Genomic DNA, 18,547 nt, shown 5'->3' on the forward strand with positions numbered 1-18,547 from the left:
TGCATTTTATCACTGTTTCATGTACTCTACAAAAATACTTCCTTGGAAGAGCTATATAAATTCTAGTCTTTCTATCAGAAAGCTATTCAGGACTGGGATGATTTTTTTCCCCCACTCAGAGGGCTATGAATTTTTGGAATTCTCAAGCCGAGAAGGTTATGGATACTCAGCCATTGACGGCTAAGATTGATAATTTTTAAAAATCAAGGGTTATGAACTTTGGACAGGAAAATGAAGTTGAGCTTGAAGCTCAGCAATAGCTGAACAGACTGATGGGGCTGTATAGTCTACTCTTGCTCCTATTTCTAATGTTCTTGTGTCCTGGTCAGATCCTTTGATCAGTAGACAGTAAAGTTTAGAGAACCCATGGAAAGAAAAGTCCCAGTAGAATTTAGTTCCTGTTACAATTATTGCTTTCACCTGTAGATATCATTGAAATGACCCAATAGTGAATGTAGTCACCTGGGAGATTGGGTGATTAATTTCCTTGTTGAACTTGGTGAATTATCAATTGACTATTGCCAAGGAGCTTTTTTTTTGGTAAAACTCCCTGACTGACATCATGAAGGAATTTAGGGGGCCCTTTCCATTCATGGTGTCCTAACATGGAGAGTGGTATGCAGTTGTTTCTTTCTAAATTGCCACTAACCGGGAAGTGTTAACGCCGCAACTGAGACACTTCAATAATTCTGCAGACGTCTTATTTTATATTACTTGGGTTTGAACAATAGTAAGGGGAAAATAATACAAGGGATGAGAAACTGTAATGACAAAAGGAGATTGTGGGACAATACTGAGACTATGTTCTCTGTAACAGACAAGGCTTAAGAGGATATTTAATAGGGGTATTTAAAATAATAAAAGGCTTTGATAGAACAAATAGGGAATGACCATTTTCTCTCGAGATTAAGTAACAAAGGATCTTTCGTTAAAAATAAAGATAGATGTTCAGAGACATTTTATGCAGAAAGTTATTGAAGTTTGAAATGCTTTGCCACTGGAGAAGTTGAAGCAGAGAGAGTTCCATCTTTTATGGTAAAATGGGTAAATATTTGAAGCAGGGGAAGATATTGACCTGGGAAGAGAGTATGTTAGCCATAGTTTTGAATTATTCTAGCTATGAGCCAGCTATGATGGGTCAAATTCCTGCCTTCGGTTCTGTGAACTCTTATAGTTGTGAAGCACAATTTCTGTTTGGATACAGGCATGAAATTAGAGATGTGGCAGTATAGTGACTTCATTTTCCCATGTATGCATTTAATATGATAAATGTAAAGTTGATAGAGTCATAAGATTGTTGATTACACCTGTCAATGTTTGCTTTTTAGTTTTCACTTATAGCTTGTCTATTTTGTATTGTCACTTGATCAGTATTTTTCAGCCATTTTTATCATTCATTTTATAGCCTGATTGCCCTTTAAAATATCATAATCTCTTGTGGGCCCTGCAATTGATTGGTAACTTTATGAATGATCAGATCTGGGTTTATTCACCCTGGCAAATAAAGTAAAGCAGAATGTTTTCATGCAAGTAGCATCTCTGATGCTAATAACTCATGCATTAACCCTTGTGAAGTTAACATTGCAAATGAGAATGAAAGTAAAGATGGATAAAAACTCTAAGGATAACCACATTAAATAAAGAAAATGAGGTAACAAAGCCAGAGCCAATTCATTCCTTTATGGATTCTGAGTTATATGAGGTTAAATTAATAACAGGGCACACCACTGTCCTGACAAGATTGTACCCATTTAAACTTGTGTTACAACTCATTCTAGCATTGACAGAATGATAGTGTTGAACATCTAAGAGGCAAGAAGGGAAAAATAACACATTGTATAAACACATTACTCACTATTTGTTTTTGCACGGCGCAGTATTGTATTTTCAACAATTATACTAAAGTCTCGACGGAAAAAACATAAAAAACACATCAGATGCCAGTAGCTTTCTATTATTTACAACATAGCATGGTAAAAATCTGCTTATGTTTACATTAGATACAATAACAATTCTTTGCTGCTGAGTTAAATGGTAAATTGAATTGTTCCAATGATTGTTAAGATGTGTAATTAATATGTTTATTTTCATTCTCTTTATAGGACAACTGAAACTTAAAACGGAAGAGGCTGCTAAATCAGAGGCTAAATTCCTGAAAATGAAAGCTTGGTCCAAATCCAGAATCAGGCAGGCTGAAGAAGATCTAAGGAATGCAATGGTATGTGTAAATATAGATTTCTGATATCTGGTGACTAGCTGTAAAAAGGCCTGTCTTTCTTTTATTGAAATGGAATTAAAATGCTAAGACCGAAGCCTCAAAATGGAAATGGGATCGTTGTGATGGTACCTTTTTGTTTCATGAACGATTAAAACCTCCTTTCTTGCATTGGGTGTCTTGAGAGCTTTTTCACTGTGACTTCTGTGCATAGTGAGTCTTCTGTCTCAGATCGACTATGTGAAGGGGCACTGAGTGATGGACAGCAGATCTGAATTTCAGTGTGCAGTTTTTGCATCAAATGAAGAATGTGCACAATACCAACAAGCCACTCAAGCCAACTAAATGATGCCATCCATTCACATGAGCAAAGTCTCACTTAATCTCCGTCTGACCCCATTGGCATATCCTTTTATTCCTCTCTCTTTGTGTTCATCTACCATCCCCCTAACTGTGTCAAATCCGCCGTTTTACTGCAGAATTGCAGGTACTGACAGATGCAGTACTAATCTTTTCTAACCAGGAATTGATGAGGAATTGACATGAACATACAGCAGGAAGTGAATTACAAAATGAAAATGTGAAGTAGAAAGCACTTGTGTCACAATTAACTGCAGAACATTCTGATTCCATTTTAATTTGCATTGACATTTATGTTATTCATAATAATACATCCCTTTGCTTTAATTTAAATTTTCTCTTTCATTTAGAGTGGAACTTCTCACCAAGAGCAAATTGCCCTGAAAAGCCGAGTTGCTGAACTGGAGGAGGAGAAAGGGGAATTGGAACAAAGAGCAAATGATCTTGAAAAGCTCAGGGCACAAAATGGTATGTTCAGCAATTGGTTTTGATTATTTTCTATCCTTCTGTCCTTGTTATTGAGAGATGCTGCATTTTTCTTTCAGAGGCGCTTCTGGCAAAATTAGAACTGTATGAAGAACAACAACAGAAAATGCAAGCAGATCTGGAACAGGTGACCAAACGGGCAACTTCACAGGTTGGCAGACTTCTTTGTGTCATATATAATCTATCCATGTGCAGTTTTACGGTCTTATGATACAGATTTTGTACAATCTGAACAGCCTCAAACTGTCAATGGATTTTTTGAATTGATGAGTTTTGTTTTCTTATTGCTTATTTTAGATTTTTTTAAATGGGGCAGATGGCTAAGTTTGTCCTTTGCATTTTTTTGTCCCTTGTGCCTACCTGACTTGGTATCTGCAGTTAAGGTGGGCATTCTGCTTCCATGAAAGACTGCTTCGGTGTATATTACCAAACACACTTGACCTGAAAGAGTCTACTTTGTATTGGGTTGAGTAGTATTGGAAACAACAGAGCATGTCCACATTTTTTATTAGTTTTAGTGTTGCAGAGAGTTCTACAATTACAGTTTGAATGATAATGTTGTAGTAACATCAACTATGAAGATCTGTTGGCAAGAATGAGAAAATGGTGCAGCTGATATTAAATAATACAATTTGCTGCAAATGGGGAAAATATTAGTCAAAATCTGGAGATAAATCCTGATAAATACAATCATCTGTGAATCCAAGTCCTGTCTGTTTTGGGTCATGTCAACCTTTGATGGTGAGAACTTAAATTCCCGTTATATTGTTGCCGCAAAGACATTCTTCAGAACCACAATGCCATTCGTAGTAGGTTTTTGAGAAATCTGTCTATATGGTCATCAGTAACGACTGGAAACGGATATACTTGTTGAAGTAATAGAAAGAATAGAACAGGCCAATGTGCTGCAGTGACTCTTTGACCTGTCGGGCAGAATGTTATGGTCCTTGCTGGTGGGTGTGCAGATGGCTGTGTGGGGGGTTCATACAATTCCACAGTTGGTCTTACTGCTGCCCTACTGCCTGCCCCAATTTGTTAATTATATTGTTAGTATTCACAGGTGAATGGCATTGTTTATTTAAGTACTTTGAGTATATATTCATGGACCATTACAGCGCAGTACAGGCCCTTCGGCCCTCGATGTTGCGCCGACCAGTGAAACCAATCTAAAGCCCCTCTAATCTACACTATTCCAATATCATCCATATGTTTATCCAATAACCATTTGAATGTTCTTAATTTTGACGAGTCCACTACTGCTGCAGGCAGGGCATTCCACGCCCTTACTACTCTTTGAGTAAAGAACCTACCTCTAACATCTGTCCTATATCTCTCACCCCTCAATTTAAAGCTATGTCCCCTCGTGTTAGCCATCACCATCCGAGGAAAAAGGCTCTCACTATCCACCCTATCTAATCCTCTGATCATCTTGTATACCTCTATTAAGTCATCTCTTAACCTTCTTCTCTCTAACGAAAACAACCTCAAGTCCCTCAGCCTTTCCTCATACGATCTTCCCACCATACCAGGCAACATCCTGGTAAATCTCCTCAGCACCCTTTCCAACGCTTCCACATCTTTCCTATAATGCGGCGACCAGAACTGTACGCAATACTCCAAATGCGGCCGCACCAGAGTTTTGTACAGTTGCAGCATGACCTCATGGCTCCGAAACTCAATCCCTTTACCAATAAAAGCTAACACACCGTACGCCTTCTTAACAATCCTATCAACCTGGGTGCCAACTTTCAGGGATCTATGCACATGGACACCGAGATCTCTCTGTTGAATCCCTCATTGCGGACTCATTCTATTGTGTTGTATTAGATAGTGGGTGCATGTCCAAGGTATGTGGAGTGGATTGGTTAAAATGTTGTCTGGATTGTCTTAAGACCGTAGTAAGGTTATAGTAAAGTTTATTTACTTCACATTTACAGATGATTTGTATTAAAGTCACTAAAGAGAGTGGTGAGTCCATGTAAAATAGCCAGGGTAAACCATTTTATCAGCATAGATGTACTATCCAGTGAAATACCCTCCCTGTGAGTAAGCTGTCCATGAAAAAAGTTCAAATGAAATTTGATTTGGAAAATGATACGGCTATTTTGTTTTTGGTTAATCTGTAGATTTAGAGTTTGCACAAACAGGACATCATTGTATCCCCTTAACAAGACCTAACATTTCTAATCATCATGTTAAAGAAGTGTTGATGACATCAGGGTTTTGACTTCACCAGCTGGCTTGGATACTGTGAACACTGATCTGGAATTTTGCAAATTGGCCTGGCCATGCCCCAATTCTGGCCCATTAAATAACCAATTATTGGTGACTTAAGGGCTGGTTCCTTCCCAGCTGCAATTTTGAGAATGGCACGAGGAGTTCAGCAACATGGGTGAAGCCCGGCTGGTCACCCTGCTTGGCCTTGTATGGGAAGGGTGGGATACCTCCCTCAAGGTTCCCAGTTTTCACAACAGGTCCTTGGCACGACCTTACTCCCAAGGTTCTCTCTCCAGGCTATTCAAGACAAAGGAATATTGAAAGGAGAGTTGGAAAACCTGAAGGCCAATCCTTGCTGAAAACAGCTGAGGGAAAGCATTGTTTGATAAAAGATTCTAAGATGTGTCTGTTCGAGAGAGGAGTTTGAAAACACTCGGGTGGATGCTGGAGTCCAGTGAGATAAGTTTGCTCACAGTGTTTAATAGTCCTCTGGGGGGAGTGGGATAGGATTTGAGGAGAAATCCACAGAAGACCAATTGAGTGGCATTCGCCACTTGGTTTCAGAGTGGATTGTTGTCTGACCATAGTTAGCCTGTTGGGTTACAGTGACTGTATTTACTGAAAATTTTCTAGTTTAAGATACATTTTGTAACCTATATTATCCTTAAAATCCATGCACATTTGTGGCAATAAGTAGGAGTGAAGGAGTATCATACTGTAGTCAAACTTTTCATATAGAATAATTTTTTTGTTGTTGAAAGCTAATTGGCAGTTCTGTGACTCTGTTCATCCACTTTTTCTAAGCAAATTGTAAGTTACGGTCTTTTGAACCATGGTTTCATTCTGGGAGTAGTAACACCAACTGGGATCATAACGCCACTATTAAAACTCCCACTTTTACATGGTCCTGGACCCTACGGCATAGAATCTGGGGACTGCTTGCAGTCCCGGTCTTGGTCATTGCTGCCACTGAGGCTGCTGGGACTACAGAGCTGCCTGCCTATCAGATTGACTGGCAGCTCTCTGAGTGGGGCTTGCGTGAGGGGTGGAAGTACCGTCTCCAGCTAATAAATATTCTGTAGGATGAACTGGTGATGGGGCTGCTCTCTGATCAGTGGGGATAAGCTCCCTGCCGACTCTTTGGGTGGTGGAGTGAGAAATCCCGCCATCCGAAAATCCTGTCTATCCGGCATTCCTCACTTGTTGCGTAATTTTCAACAGAAAATAATTGAGGACCGGATACTTTATGAATGAATTCACTTTGGAAAGGAAAGTAATTTTATGGTTATAAGTTATGACAGCACTTGGAGGAAGAGGCCACCCGCTTCATCAAAGCAGTGCCAGTTTTGCTGCATCACTTTGAGCCTTTGATCTATTTGACGCACCGTTGACCAAATATAACTGAGACGCAAATGGGCACAATTACCGCTGTTTTATGTAACGGCCACATGTTCTCAATATAATGACATTCACAAGAAGAATGTGTAATTATCCAATTAGACTTCTGGCTGACTGTACATTTGTGTAATGTCCCTGTAGACAAGTGAATCTGGCAGTGCCGAAGAGCTGCAGAGTCGTTTGCTTGAGTGGCAAGAAATGGTTTCTGAATCGGCACCGGGCCAGGCCAAAGAGGAGAGAGCTGTTATGGAATTACGGATGACACAAATTGAGGAAGAAAGAGAAGGTAAATTACGCAGTTCTGTGGTTGAACAATTTATATATATTTTTTTGTGAGCAGTTTAACAGATTTGAGTGAGTGTTGCAATTCGGTTGCATTTAAGGGTCTAGTTTCTTTTATTAATTCCGATTGAGGTATAGAATGTTTATGGTTATTTGAACCAGAATATATACGACCTTGTATTTTGACAACTACAGGACAAAGCGTTTAATACATCAGCTGTTCCCATGCAAAGTTTTCAGATCTCTTCAATCTCAGCGTAGGATTGCTGACTGTGTTTGGACATATTTCTGAAGGTTTCATTGCATAACATCCAGCCTCCAATTACCCCACCCTAAACCTCCTCCATTAGTTATCCTCCAACACATCAACCCTCTCAGCATTCGCCTTTCCCCAACAATTAGAGAAGCCATAGGCTGTTCTCTACCTGATTGGATGATTCTTGACTGAGAGTCAAATGGCCTGTTTTTTCCCCACCCCCACAACATTTTTATAACTCTCAAATGCAAATGTTCAAGGGAAAAAGAACACATTATTTAATGCTACTTTGACTTTTCTCCTATGTTACTTGTAGCCATGTCCTGGCGATTTATCTTTAATTCTAGGAGATGCCAGGACAATGTTGGAGGGTTGGTAGCTCTATTCTAGAGGTGCATTGCGGTACCTGCTAATAAGATACAGCCTATAAAACAAATCTGAGAGGTGCATTGCAGTACCAGCTAATCAAATACTGCTTATAAGATGCCGAAAAAGAAACATGTTAAAAGTTAGTAAGAAAATTCTTCAATCAGACTTCTGTTTAGAATGCAATAAGGGTGACCTTAAAGGATCTGAACAAGACCCATTATTATCCTCACAAATAACCTTTTACCACTTGTTTGATGTGTGATTGAGTTCACTCGTCGTTGCTTCCATTTGATGCTGCACTGTCTGCAATTGGCCATCTATTTTTCTGTCCCAATATTATATCCTACATTTAGTGAGAGAGAGCTGAATAAACAAAAAAAAACATCTGCTTTTAAGAATCCTTGGTTGAGGGATATTTATACCTATATAGTATGAATAAAGGAATAAAGCTTAATGGCTGAAAAAGTGGCATGATTTGTGCTCTGTCATTAAGAGACTGCATTTGGACTGTAACTATTGCTTGGGTCCAATCAAACTCAACAGTACAGAGGGATAAAACTCCCTGCATGGGAGCGGCTGACTTTGTTCAGCTCTGGTGCCAGGCCAGGCCCTGTTTCCTCTTTTAATTAAAGCTTCTAAATGTTGATGCAAGTTATACTTTAAGTGCTGTTGAATTGGGTGGTGAGAACACTTGGGAGTATGCTACAAGTAGAACTACCCAAATTACATGGATTCTTTGAATCATAGTCATTTGAACCTGAAGAATGCACAGGTCTGACCACGTTTTTTTTCCACTATTTGCTGCTTTATAGATTTTATTATATCTTGCCTACCAATTCTGTTTCCATGAAAATTGCTGCCATTGTGACTGCAAATGCTCCATTAATGCACAACATTGTGATATGAAGCCAGTGCTGTCATGGATTAACTTACTGTAAAATATAGTTTTACCGAGAATAAATTTCACCAATCTGTTTTAGATTTTGTCACTTATGGATATATTTTATCATGAAACACAGCTATTACCAGTTATGTGGCTTGTATAAAATTACATCAGCTTCAGCCACACATTGCTGGGTGCAGCGGCCTCCATTTATACACTTCAAGAACAATCTGTGCTAATTAAACCTTATTTATGTAGTTTAGATGGACTCATTACAGCTTAACTAGGAAAAATATATATTTTACAACTTTAGTTCGATTTGCAAGTTCCGCAGTCAGATTTCAGCGCAAGGCTGCCAAACTTTAAACTGAAGGAATGTAATACCACACAAATGTTAGTTGTTGACAATCTCATTTCAAACTGAGATAGTTTTGCTATTTCTTCAAATGCCATTAATGCCCAGCAAGCCATTCCCAACTTAATGACGTTGAATTATAGACTCATAGAGTCATAGAGGTTGACAGCATGGAAACAGGCCCTTCGGCCCAACTTGTCCATGCTGCCATTCTGGTAAGTAAGATTCTATTGTGTTAAATACAAAATTCTAACAAATAAAAATACACACAAATGATGAATTTGCACGAATATTTAAATAAACTCTGATCGTAGTTATTGATCATATTAGTATTGACTGTGCTTTCTGGTTGAGAGGTTTCCAATCATTTGCACCTTTGGAATAGTGATTTTTTTTTACATTGGGCCATTGAGGATTCAGCACCTTTCATACAGCGAATGCCATTTTTGTCCATTGAAAATGCACAATTAGGGTTGCTGAACGTTAGCAGTTGATGTTGGTGCAATATTAAAGTAAAAGTAAAAGTTTATGTATTAGTCACAAAGTAAGGCTTACTAGGAAAAAATATATATTTTACAACTTTAGTTCCATTTGCAAGTTCCACAGTCAGATTTCAGCACAAGGCTGCCAAACTTTAAACTGCAGTGAAGTTACTGAGAAATTCCCCTAGTCGCCACAATCCGGCGCCTGTTTGGTTCAATGCACCTAACCAGCACATCTTTCAGACTGTGAGAGGAAACCGGAGCACCCGGCGGGGAAACACACGCAGACACTGGGAGAACGTGTAAACTCCACACAGACAGTGACCCAAGCCGGGAATCAAACCCGGGTCCCTGGCGCTGTGAAGCAGCAGTGCTAACCACTGTGCTACCGTGCCGCCCACAATTAATGGGATAGAGAATATGTTAACACACACCGACTTTGAGTATTCACAAGTTTTGGAAACCAAATAAGAGATGTGCAATTAAAGGATTAGCTTAAATTTCCTCACAACTGTTTTAGACTGAAAAGTGGCATTATTGGATAGAAACCTGCCCATAACAGTACCTTGTCTCATGCTTCTTTGCTTGCTTTTTAAGTTCGGATTTTTTTTTTTGCCTCTGTTTCAAATATATCCATGGTGATGTGATGTAAAAACTCTTGACTTCTGTGGATGCGTTTCTGAAATAGATATGAAAAGATCTGTGTTTTAATTTGAGGAAAATTGCTGAGTAGTTCCCTTTCAGTTAAGCATGACTTTGTTGATATTTCTTTTTCTCTACCGTTTCCCTGATGAGCACTCAGCGATTCCATCCACTTCCCCCTCCACTGCTCATGCAATTGTGATTTGGCCAGCCATAAAGAGCTTAGTTTCCCATCAGTTTTGTGCATGCAGGTTCATGTCACCAATGTCCCGTGCAGTGCACTGCAGGTCATTTCTAGCCTTCAGAACTCTTACCTGGAAATCATCAGCAGTGCACTCGAGAAGCTGTTGTGCTGTGACATAATTGTTTTTTTAAAAAATTGAACGTTTGCTGCTCAGAAATGCTGATGAACACTTCCCATCAGAGATGGTTTCCGACTGATCCTTTCCACCTTCATATGGAGGCCGTTGCCATTTCATGACAAATGAATGTTTGGCCTAAATTTGTATGAGATCGTGTTGAGTTTTGTTGCTGTATTTAATTGTTCCCTTTGTTGCTTTGCATGCTGAAGACAAGTTTGTTTCATTTAAGTAGGACATGTTTACAGTGCTCATTCTAAAAATCGCAAAATAGATGGGACTGTTCCTTTTGCCAGAAAAGGTTTGCATTAATATTTGTAAGCGAATTAGATAACAGGTGCATCTGTGTCCATTTTATATCCCACTCTCCCAATAACTATGATATTCAGCTAATTACTACTCTCTGAAGTGTTCCTATCTTTCAGAAAGTCAAAAATCCCTTTGTTACTGACAATGATTACTCTTTAGACTGATCTGTCTGTGCCCATATGCCAGTGACAATTATCCTGAGTGGTTTCCCCAAGGTAGAATTAATATTTCTTTGAATTGGAGGTAGTTAATTCTAACCAAATTTCAAAAGGTTGTGATATGATAATAACTGAAGGGAATATTGAACCTAAAACTTCATTTATGTACTGTGGATGCTGGAACTCTGAAATAAAAAAAAGAAAATGCTGGAAAAAACTGCAGAGCAGGCAACATCCGTGGAGGAAAGAGAAATCAGAGTTGACGTTTCAGATTGATAACTTCTCATAAGAACTGGAAATGGTTACAGGTGTAACAGGTTTTAACATGTTCAGAGGCAGGAACAGATGTGGAAAAACAAAAGGGAAGATCTTTGATAGGAAGGAAGGCAGGAGAGATTAGATGGAAATCAAAGGATGAAGGGGCAGTTGCAAGGAGATAGTAGTGGGACAAGTAAAGAAACAAAAGCAGAGAATGCTGGTAAAACACAGCAAGTCTGGCAGCATCTGTAAGGAGAGAAACACAGTTCATATTTTGCGTCCTTTTGGCTCTTCGTCAGGACTGGAGGGAGGGAGAATGTATTAGATGTTGAATTGTAGCTGTTAGAGGTTGCAACTTTAAGAACAAAAGATGGATGGTCTGGATAAAAGCAAATTACTGCGGATGCTGGAATTTGAAACCAAAAGAGAAAATGCTGGAAAATCTCAGCAGGTCTGGCAGCATCAGTGACAATTATCAGTGACAACGTGCAGGCTTGTTGGTCTAGGGGTATGATTATCGCTTAGGATGTTTCAGTCGCTGAGCATGCGAGAAGTCCCGGGTTCAAATCCTGGATGAGCTCCTTAATTGTTTCCTTTGGGCGGCACGGTGGTTAGCACTGCTGCTTCACAGCTCCAGGGACCTGGGTTCGATTCCCGGCTCGGGTCACTGTCTGTGTGGAGTTTGCACATTCTCCCTGTGTCTGCGTGGGTTTCCTCCCACAGTCCAAAGATGTGCGGGCTAGGTTGATTGGCCATGCTAAATTGCCCCGGGATGCATAGGTTAGAGGGATTAGTGGGTAAATATGTAGGGATATGGAGATAGGGCCTGGGTGGGATTGTGGTTGGTGCAGACTCGATGGGCTGAATGGCCTCTTTCTGCACTGTAGGATTCTATGATCTGTAAAGAGAGAAAGGAGTTGAAGTTTCGAGTCCCGATGACCCTTTGTGAAAGCTTATGGTCTGGTGTGGGGACAGAGAAGGACGGGTTGCACTGAGGCAATGCATGTACGGAAAATTTCAAACAAGGTTGAACTAGTAATAGCAGAATCAGCTGCCTCCTGAAAGAAAATGGGAGCAGTGAAATTGTTGAATTCAGAAGACTGTAAAGTGCCTAATTGCAAGATAAGCTGCTGTTCCTCATGCTCATGCTTCACTGGGACGGTGTAGAAGGCTAAGTGGGGCAGAGAATTAAAATGACAGGCCACCAGAAGCTTGGGTGGTGCTTGGGGACGGGTTTTTGCAAAGTGGCCACCCAATCCACTCTTGATATCGCCAGTGATTGCACTGGGAGCAGCAATCAGAGTCCACTAAATCAAAATGAATTGCAAGTATATTGCTTGTTTCATCTGAAAATAATGTTTGGGGCTCTGGACATTATGAAGAGAAGATGTGGAAGGAGAGCTGTTGCATTTCCTGGATTTGAATGGAAGATGTTGTTGGAAAGAGACAGCAGTTGGGGAGGATGGTTGAGGTTCATGGCGTTCCTTCAGAATGTTGGAAGAGGTTGGAGCGAAAGCTGTGTTTGGTGATGGCGTCAAGCTAGAGGTGATAGTAATGGTAGAGGATGATCTGTTGAATGTGGTGGGTGGAAGATGAGGACCTCACTGTGGGAGGGAGGAGCATGTGTGAGATCAGAAGTGTGGGAAATGGAATGGACCTGGTCAAGGGCACTGTTCACCATGGAGGAATTGAATTCTCTATTGAATGGAAAGGAAGACATTTCAAAAGCGTGAGTATTGATGGTGGCGTCAGGACAGATGCAATAGAGATGAAAATGAGATAGAACCCTTTCAGAAGCAGGGTATGAGGAAGTGTATTCGATGTAGTCATCTGAGTCAGTCGTCTCAGTGATTTTATGCTTGATAAATGAAAAGCAACACGTTTTTATTCAGTAATTTAATTGTATTTTCTATTTTAGGCAATGGGGTAGATGTGAACTGACAGTTAAAGGCAAATTTGATTAGGAAGTTCCCTTTTTAGACTGTGAAGTCTGAGAAATGATAAGATATTCATCCAAAAACATTTCCCCTATATTATTTTGAGGGAATTTGTTTACGTTTTACTTGAAAGTAAAAGATTTCCCAATGCCAGAACAAAGAACAGTACAGCACAGGAAACAGGCCCTTCGGCCCTCCAAGCCTGTGCCGCTCATTGGTCCAACTAGACCATTCGTTTGTATCCCTCCATTCCCAGACTGCTCATGTGACTATCCAGGTAAGTCTTAAACGATGCCAGCGTATCTGCCTCCACCACCCTACTTGGCAGCGCATTCCAGGCCCCCACCACTCTGTGTAAAAAACGTCCCTCTGATATCTGTGTTATACCTCGCCCCTCTCACCTTGAGCCCGTGACCCCTCGTGATCGTCACCTCCGACCTGGGAAAAAGCTTCCCACTGTTCATCCTATCTATACCCTTCATAATTTTGTACATCTCTATTAGGTCTCCCCTCATTCTCCGTCTTTCCAGGGAGAACAAGCCCAGTTTACCCAATCTCTCCTCATAGCTAAGACCCTCCATACCAGGCAACATCCTGGTAAACCTTCTCAGCACTCTCTCTAACGCCTCCACGTCCTTCTGGTAGTGCGGCGACCAGAACTGGACGCAGTACTCCAAATGTGGCCTAACCAGCGTTCTCTACAGCTGCAACATCAGACTCCAGACTTTATACTCTATACCCCGTCGTATAAAGGCAAGCATACCATATGCGTTCTTCACCACCTTCTCCACCTGTGCTGCCACTGTGAGACATCAGTCTCTAAACAAATTGATGTGGTGTGTAACTTGCTGCCAGCTTCTTTCAGTATCATTGTGTGGCTCACCCAGCAATGCTTCACTTCTGCCTCCCACTTGATAAACTCGCTTGGTTTGAGGTGATCATGAATGGTTCAATGTGTTCCACATTATTCAACAGTGCAGTTATTGAGATTTTAAACTTAAGCTAAAGCTATTGAGGATGCAGCAAAATTAAATGCAGATATACAAATTAAGGTATACTTATTCAGAATCAAATACAAACCGTACAACTAAAATAAGTACGAACATTGGATAGCACTGCTATAGTTTTGAAACCTAAAGCAATGCATAAATCAGTTTTAGTATTACTCGTTCCCAGATGTGAATTCAAAACAAAAATTAATTTTACAAAGTGTGAATTCAATCCTGTTATTGCTTGAAAACTTCAGGAATTAATATATCAGCAGTCTATGCAGAATGCTAACACAACTGAATCTGAAACAATCATTTTACTTTGGGGAAGTCACAAGGTAGTGATCAAGTCACTTGGATCTAATCAGTGTGTGGCGTGTGTATGGATGTCTGTGTTCATGCTGTCTGTCTGAATGACTTGTCTTCCTGTGGCACAAAACTGATTGAGGATGACTGGTTCTTTCCTGGCTGCTCTGATCCAGCTTTGGTCTCAGGACAGCAGGAGCTGGAGGAGGAACTGGTGCAACTTGGAAGACTAGGACAGCGCCAAGAAAGGAAGAAACACGCCACAGACGGCCAAAAGCTCGGGGTATGTAATGAGGCTGATTTCTATCTTTTATGTGAAGCTTTATCCACAACATTGCACTACATGGCTACATTTTACTTTTAAGCTTTGCAAATATTGAGTCAGGTTGTATTCATTTTGAGAAGGTAGATGTTAACTGACATTTGCTATAGTGAAATGTCTGTAACTTTTACTATATTAATTTTTAGTGCTTTATTCTAAGTAAGAATCAGCTGTGTTGTCTGATACAATAGGGAAGGAGTTTTCAGTTCCGTTTTTAATATATCTTAAGTATACTTTTGGAAGTGCACTGCAGAATTTGCATTGTAGATAGCATTCAGTGATAGAGGCCACTGCTAGCGAGAACGGTGAAATTGGTGCTTAGCCAAATCTCCGCTCACTGCAGTGGGACCGGAGATTCCCAGCTGCAGGCGAGGTTGAAGAATTCCAGCCAGTAATTCTGTCAACCTTGCTTCTATCTGTGCAAATATTCAGATAGCTCAACCAGTGATAGGTGCGGGCACAATGGGCCTCATGGCCACCACCTCCGCCGTATCATTCTATGAAGCTATCAGATTTCAATCATAGTTCCCCAGCTTGATCTAAAACCAGGCAATTAGTGCATTATCTAAATAAATCAAGATGTGGAGATGCCGGCGTTGGACTGGGGTGGGCACAGTAAGAAGACTCACAACACCAGGTTAAAGTCCAACAGGTTATTTGGAATCACGAGCTTTTGGAGCACTGTTCCTTCATCAGGTGAGTGGAGAGTTGGGTTCACAAACAGGGCACATATGGACAGAGACACAATTGCAAGATAATAGTTGGAATGCGAATCTTTACAGGTAATCAAGTCTTTACAGGTACAGACAATGCGAGTGGAGAGAGGGATAATCAAAGGTTAATCCCTCTGTCCACTTGCATTGTCTGTACTTGTAAAGACTTGATTACCTGTAAAGATTCGCATTCCAACCATTATCTTGCAATTGTGTCTCTGTCTACATATGCCCTGTTTGTGAACCCAACTCTCCATTCACCTGATAAAGGAGCAGTGATTCGAAAGCTCGTGATAACAAATAAACCTGTTGGTAAATAAATATGTATTATAGTTCTGAAGCTGGAGATCTGTTTTATTTTATGTTGATTTATTTTTAACTGAGGAACTATAGTTAGAAAGTTTAAAATGTTTACAATCCAATGTCTGACGACCGAATAAAGTGACATTGACAACTGTTTTTGTAAATTGCATCTGCAAACAAGTAAATGCGATGTTGTTCTATTTTCAGGGTGACTATGAATATGATGAGAAACAGCATTTTGAAGAATCCAGCATTAGTATGGATAGCACTGATAACACCGAAGGGGAGAACTTGGGAGGTTTGTGGCCAGAGTACAGTTCCCATCATACAGGTGTGATACCCACTGGACAGGTTATTGAAAGCATGCACAACCTACCAATTTTGTGGTGCTTTTGAACTTCACAGCTTTTGTTTACATAACCCATTTTGTTTATTGGCACATTCTAACCTCAGTCAGCATTGTTTGGATTTTTGTTTTCTCCCCCCCCCTGTAAAATTATACCATTTGAAATAAATTGACATCCATAATATAAAAAGCATGAGCGTGCTCGATGAACTGGCTAGTTTTCCTTCCAAGGTATCATCTGACCCAGTATTTAAATCTTCAGGGTCCCCACTGGTTTCTTAACTGCAAAGTTACGTGACAAGGGAGTTGAGAATTAATCCAAAAAGCTGACTATTCCTGACTTCCTTTTGTGATCTGGTGCAAAATTAGTAGTCTAAAATGTATTGTGAAACTAATAGTATAGGTGGCTATTTTGCAAACCAGACCAGCTAAAGTAAAGGTTAAGGATTGTAGCTAACAAGTTGAGTTGCAGCACAATTAATGTTACAAACATGCTGCTCATGGTGCATCATCACTGTAGCTATAAGTTACTAATCTGCAAATAGTTTAAAGTTTTTAAAAAAGTTTATTTATTAGTGTCACAAGTAGGCTTACATTAACACTGCAATGAAGTTACTGTGAAAATCCCTAGTTTGCTTAATGTACTGCACATTCTAACCCAGATGATATGCAAGCCTGCTCATGATATAATAAAAGCAAAATACTGCGGACACTGGAATCTGAAACAAAAACCGAAAATGCTGGAAAATCTCAGCAGGTCTGACAGCATCTGCGGAGAGAGAATAGAGCCAATGTTTCAACTCTAGACAAAGGGTCATCCAGACCCGAAATGTTGGCTCTATTCTCTCTCCATACAGATGCTGTCAGACCTGCTGAGATTTTCCAGCATTTTCTGTTTTTTGCTCACAATATGACCCAGGTGTGATAATGCAAGCCTGCGCACATTCTGACCCAGGTGTGATAATGCAAGCCTGCGCACATTCTGACCCAGGTGTGATAATGCAAGCCTGCGCACATTCTGACCCAGGTGTGATAATGCAAGCCTGCGCACATTCTGACCCAGGTGTGATAATGCAAGCCTGCGCACATTCTGACCCAGGTGTGATAATGCAAGCCTGCGCACATTCTGACCCAGGTGTCATTACAAACCTGTAAATGTCAGGTGACAGTATCCCCATTTGGCAAGGGTGTAAAATGGACTGGAGTGGACATCGATGATTGTTTAAATTGCAATTATTGACATAGAATTGGCAGGGTGTTTACCAAATTTTCAAGTATAATGGAATTCAGCCATTATTGTGGTTATCTGTTTCCCTCTAGCGTTGCTTGAAGACAATAAATGGTCTCTCTAACTTGCTGTTTTCTCCGTTTCACGCTTGTGTTTTTGACTTTTCTGTCTCCCCCCTCTCTCTCTCTCTCACACACTCACACACACACACTAGGCCTATAACCATTAAAGTTTAATATATTTTCTTTCCTGTTTTTGATATTTGTGGTGAAAATGGTGTACTAGGGAAGGAGGTGGCAAGGGATGGATTTCTTTGATCTTTTTCCTTTCCATTCCCTCCCTATCTACCATACTCACACAACCCCATTAAAATTCATGTTTGCTCACTTGGTGCATGATTGGCCTAGTTGTTCAACTGCCCTGGTCATCCAAAGTACTGTTGCTAGTTCATTCCCTTTTCTAAGTCATTCTATTAGAACCTGAGGGTAAGCACAGTTCAAATTCGTCTGTACCCCCCCCCATTTTCATGCAGAAGCCAAATGTGAGAAGGTTACATGTTTGCTCAGTTACCTCCGCCTCCTTCTTTTCCTTCTTCTACAGGCTCAACCCTCATCCTTGCCTTGGCCTTTATCACTTTATATCTTCTTCTTCATCACACAGATCAGCTAGATAGTCAATATCTTTTCCCAAAGGTAGGGGAGTCTAAAACTAGAGGATATAGGTTTAAGGTGAGAGGGGAGAGATACAAAAGGGCCCAGAGGGGCAATTTTTTCACACAGAGGATGGTGAGTGTCTGGAACAAGCTGCCAGAGGTAGTAGTAAAGGTGGGTACAATTTTGTCTTTTAAAAGTTGCATGGGTAAGATGGGTATAGAGGGATATTGGCCAAACGTGGGCAATTGGGACTAGCTTAGTGGTTAAAAACCAAGGGGCAGCATGGACAAGTTGGGCTGAAGGGCCTGTTTCCATGCTGTAAACCTCTAATACTCTATGACATCTGGGATTCTTTCCAAGCTCATCCCCTCATCAGGAAACTATTCCTGCTTGGCCTAATGCCAGCAGTGGCTCTATCTTCTGACTGTCCTTCCCCTTCCTCCATCATCAATAATGCCAAAATCATTCCTCTCCGCAAAAAAAAAACCTGAATCTTGTCCTTCCATCTTCCATCCTCCTCTTCCTCCTACGGTCTGATATGGGTTGTTGTCCCCCGACTCTGTATCCTTTTTTCCCTCATTACTCCAGCCACTACTCTTGATTCATTTTCCTTTATTTCTGAATTCTGCTTATCCCCTGCCCGGCTTTTGACTCTATCTGATTTCTCTCTTCCCTCCTATACCACTTTTTTCTCTTGATCTTTTTTGTTTCTGTCTAATCA

At 40.5% G+C, this 18,547-nt stretch overlaps 1 protein-coding gene across 7 annotated transcripts in view; it reads left to right on the top strand.

Annotated features, from left to right (window-relative positions):
* The window catches only part of LOC144498965 (uncharacterized), an 80,614-nt gene that overhangs the window by 24,523 nt on the left and 37,544 nt on the right, over positions 1-18,547 (top strand). For 5 of the 7 annotated variants that reach the window (XM_078220961.1, XM_078220964.1, XM_078220967.1 and 2 more), the window contains 6 exons: positions 2,103-2,218; positions 2,926-3,043; positions 3,121-3,212; positions 6,818-6,962; positions 14,438-14,544; positions 15,807-15,930. In XM_078220961.1, the coding sequence (XP_078077087.1) occupies positions 2,103-2,218; positions 2,926-3,043; positions 3,121-3,212; positions 6,818-6,962; positions 14,438-14,544; positions 15,807-15,930 (702 nt within the window). The remainder of the gene's footprint in view (positions 1-2,102; positions 2,219-2,925; positions 3,044-3,120; positions 3,213-6,817; positions 6,963-14,437; positions 14,545-15,806; positions 15,931-18,547) is intronic. The other 2 variants (XM_078220963.1, XM_078220965.1) reach the window with 1 other exon arrangement.

The sequence above is a fragment of the Mustelus asterias genome, chromosome 9 (genome assembly GCF_964213995.1).
Source record: "Mustelus asterias chromosome 9, sMusAst1.hap1.1, whole genome shotgun sequence".
Taxonomy (NCBI): Eukaryota; Metazoa; Chordata; class Chondrichthyes; order Carcharhiniformes; family Triakidae; genus Mustelus; species Mustelus asterias.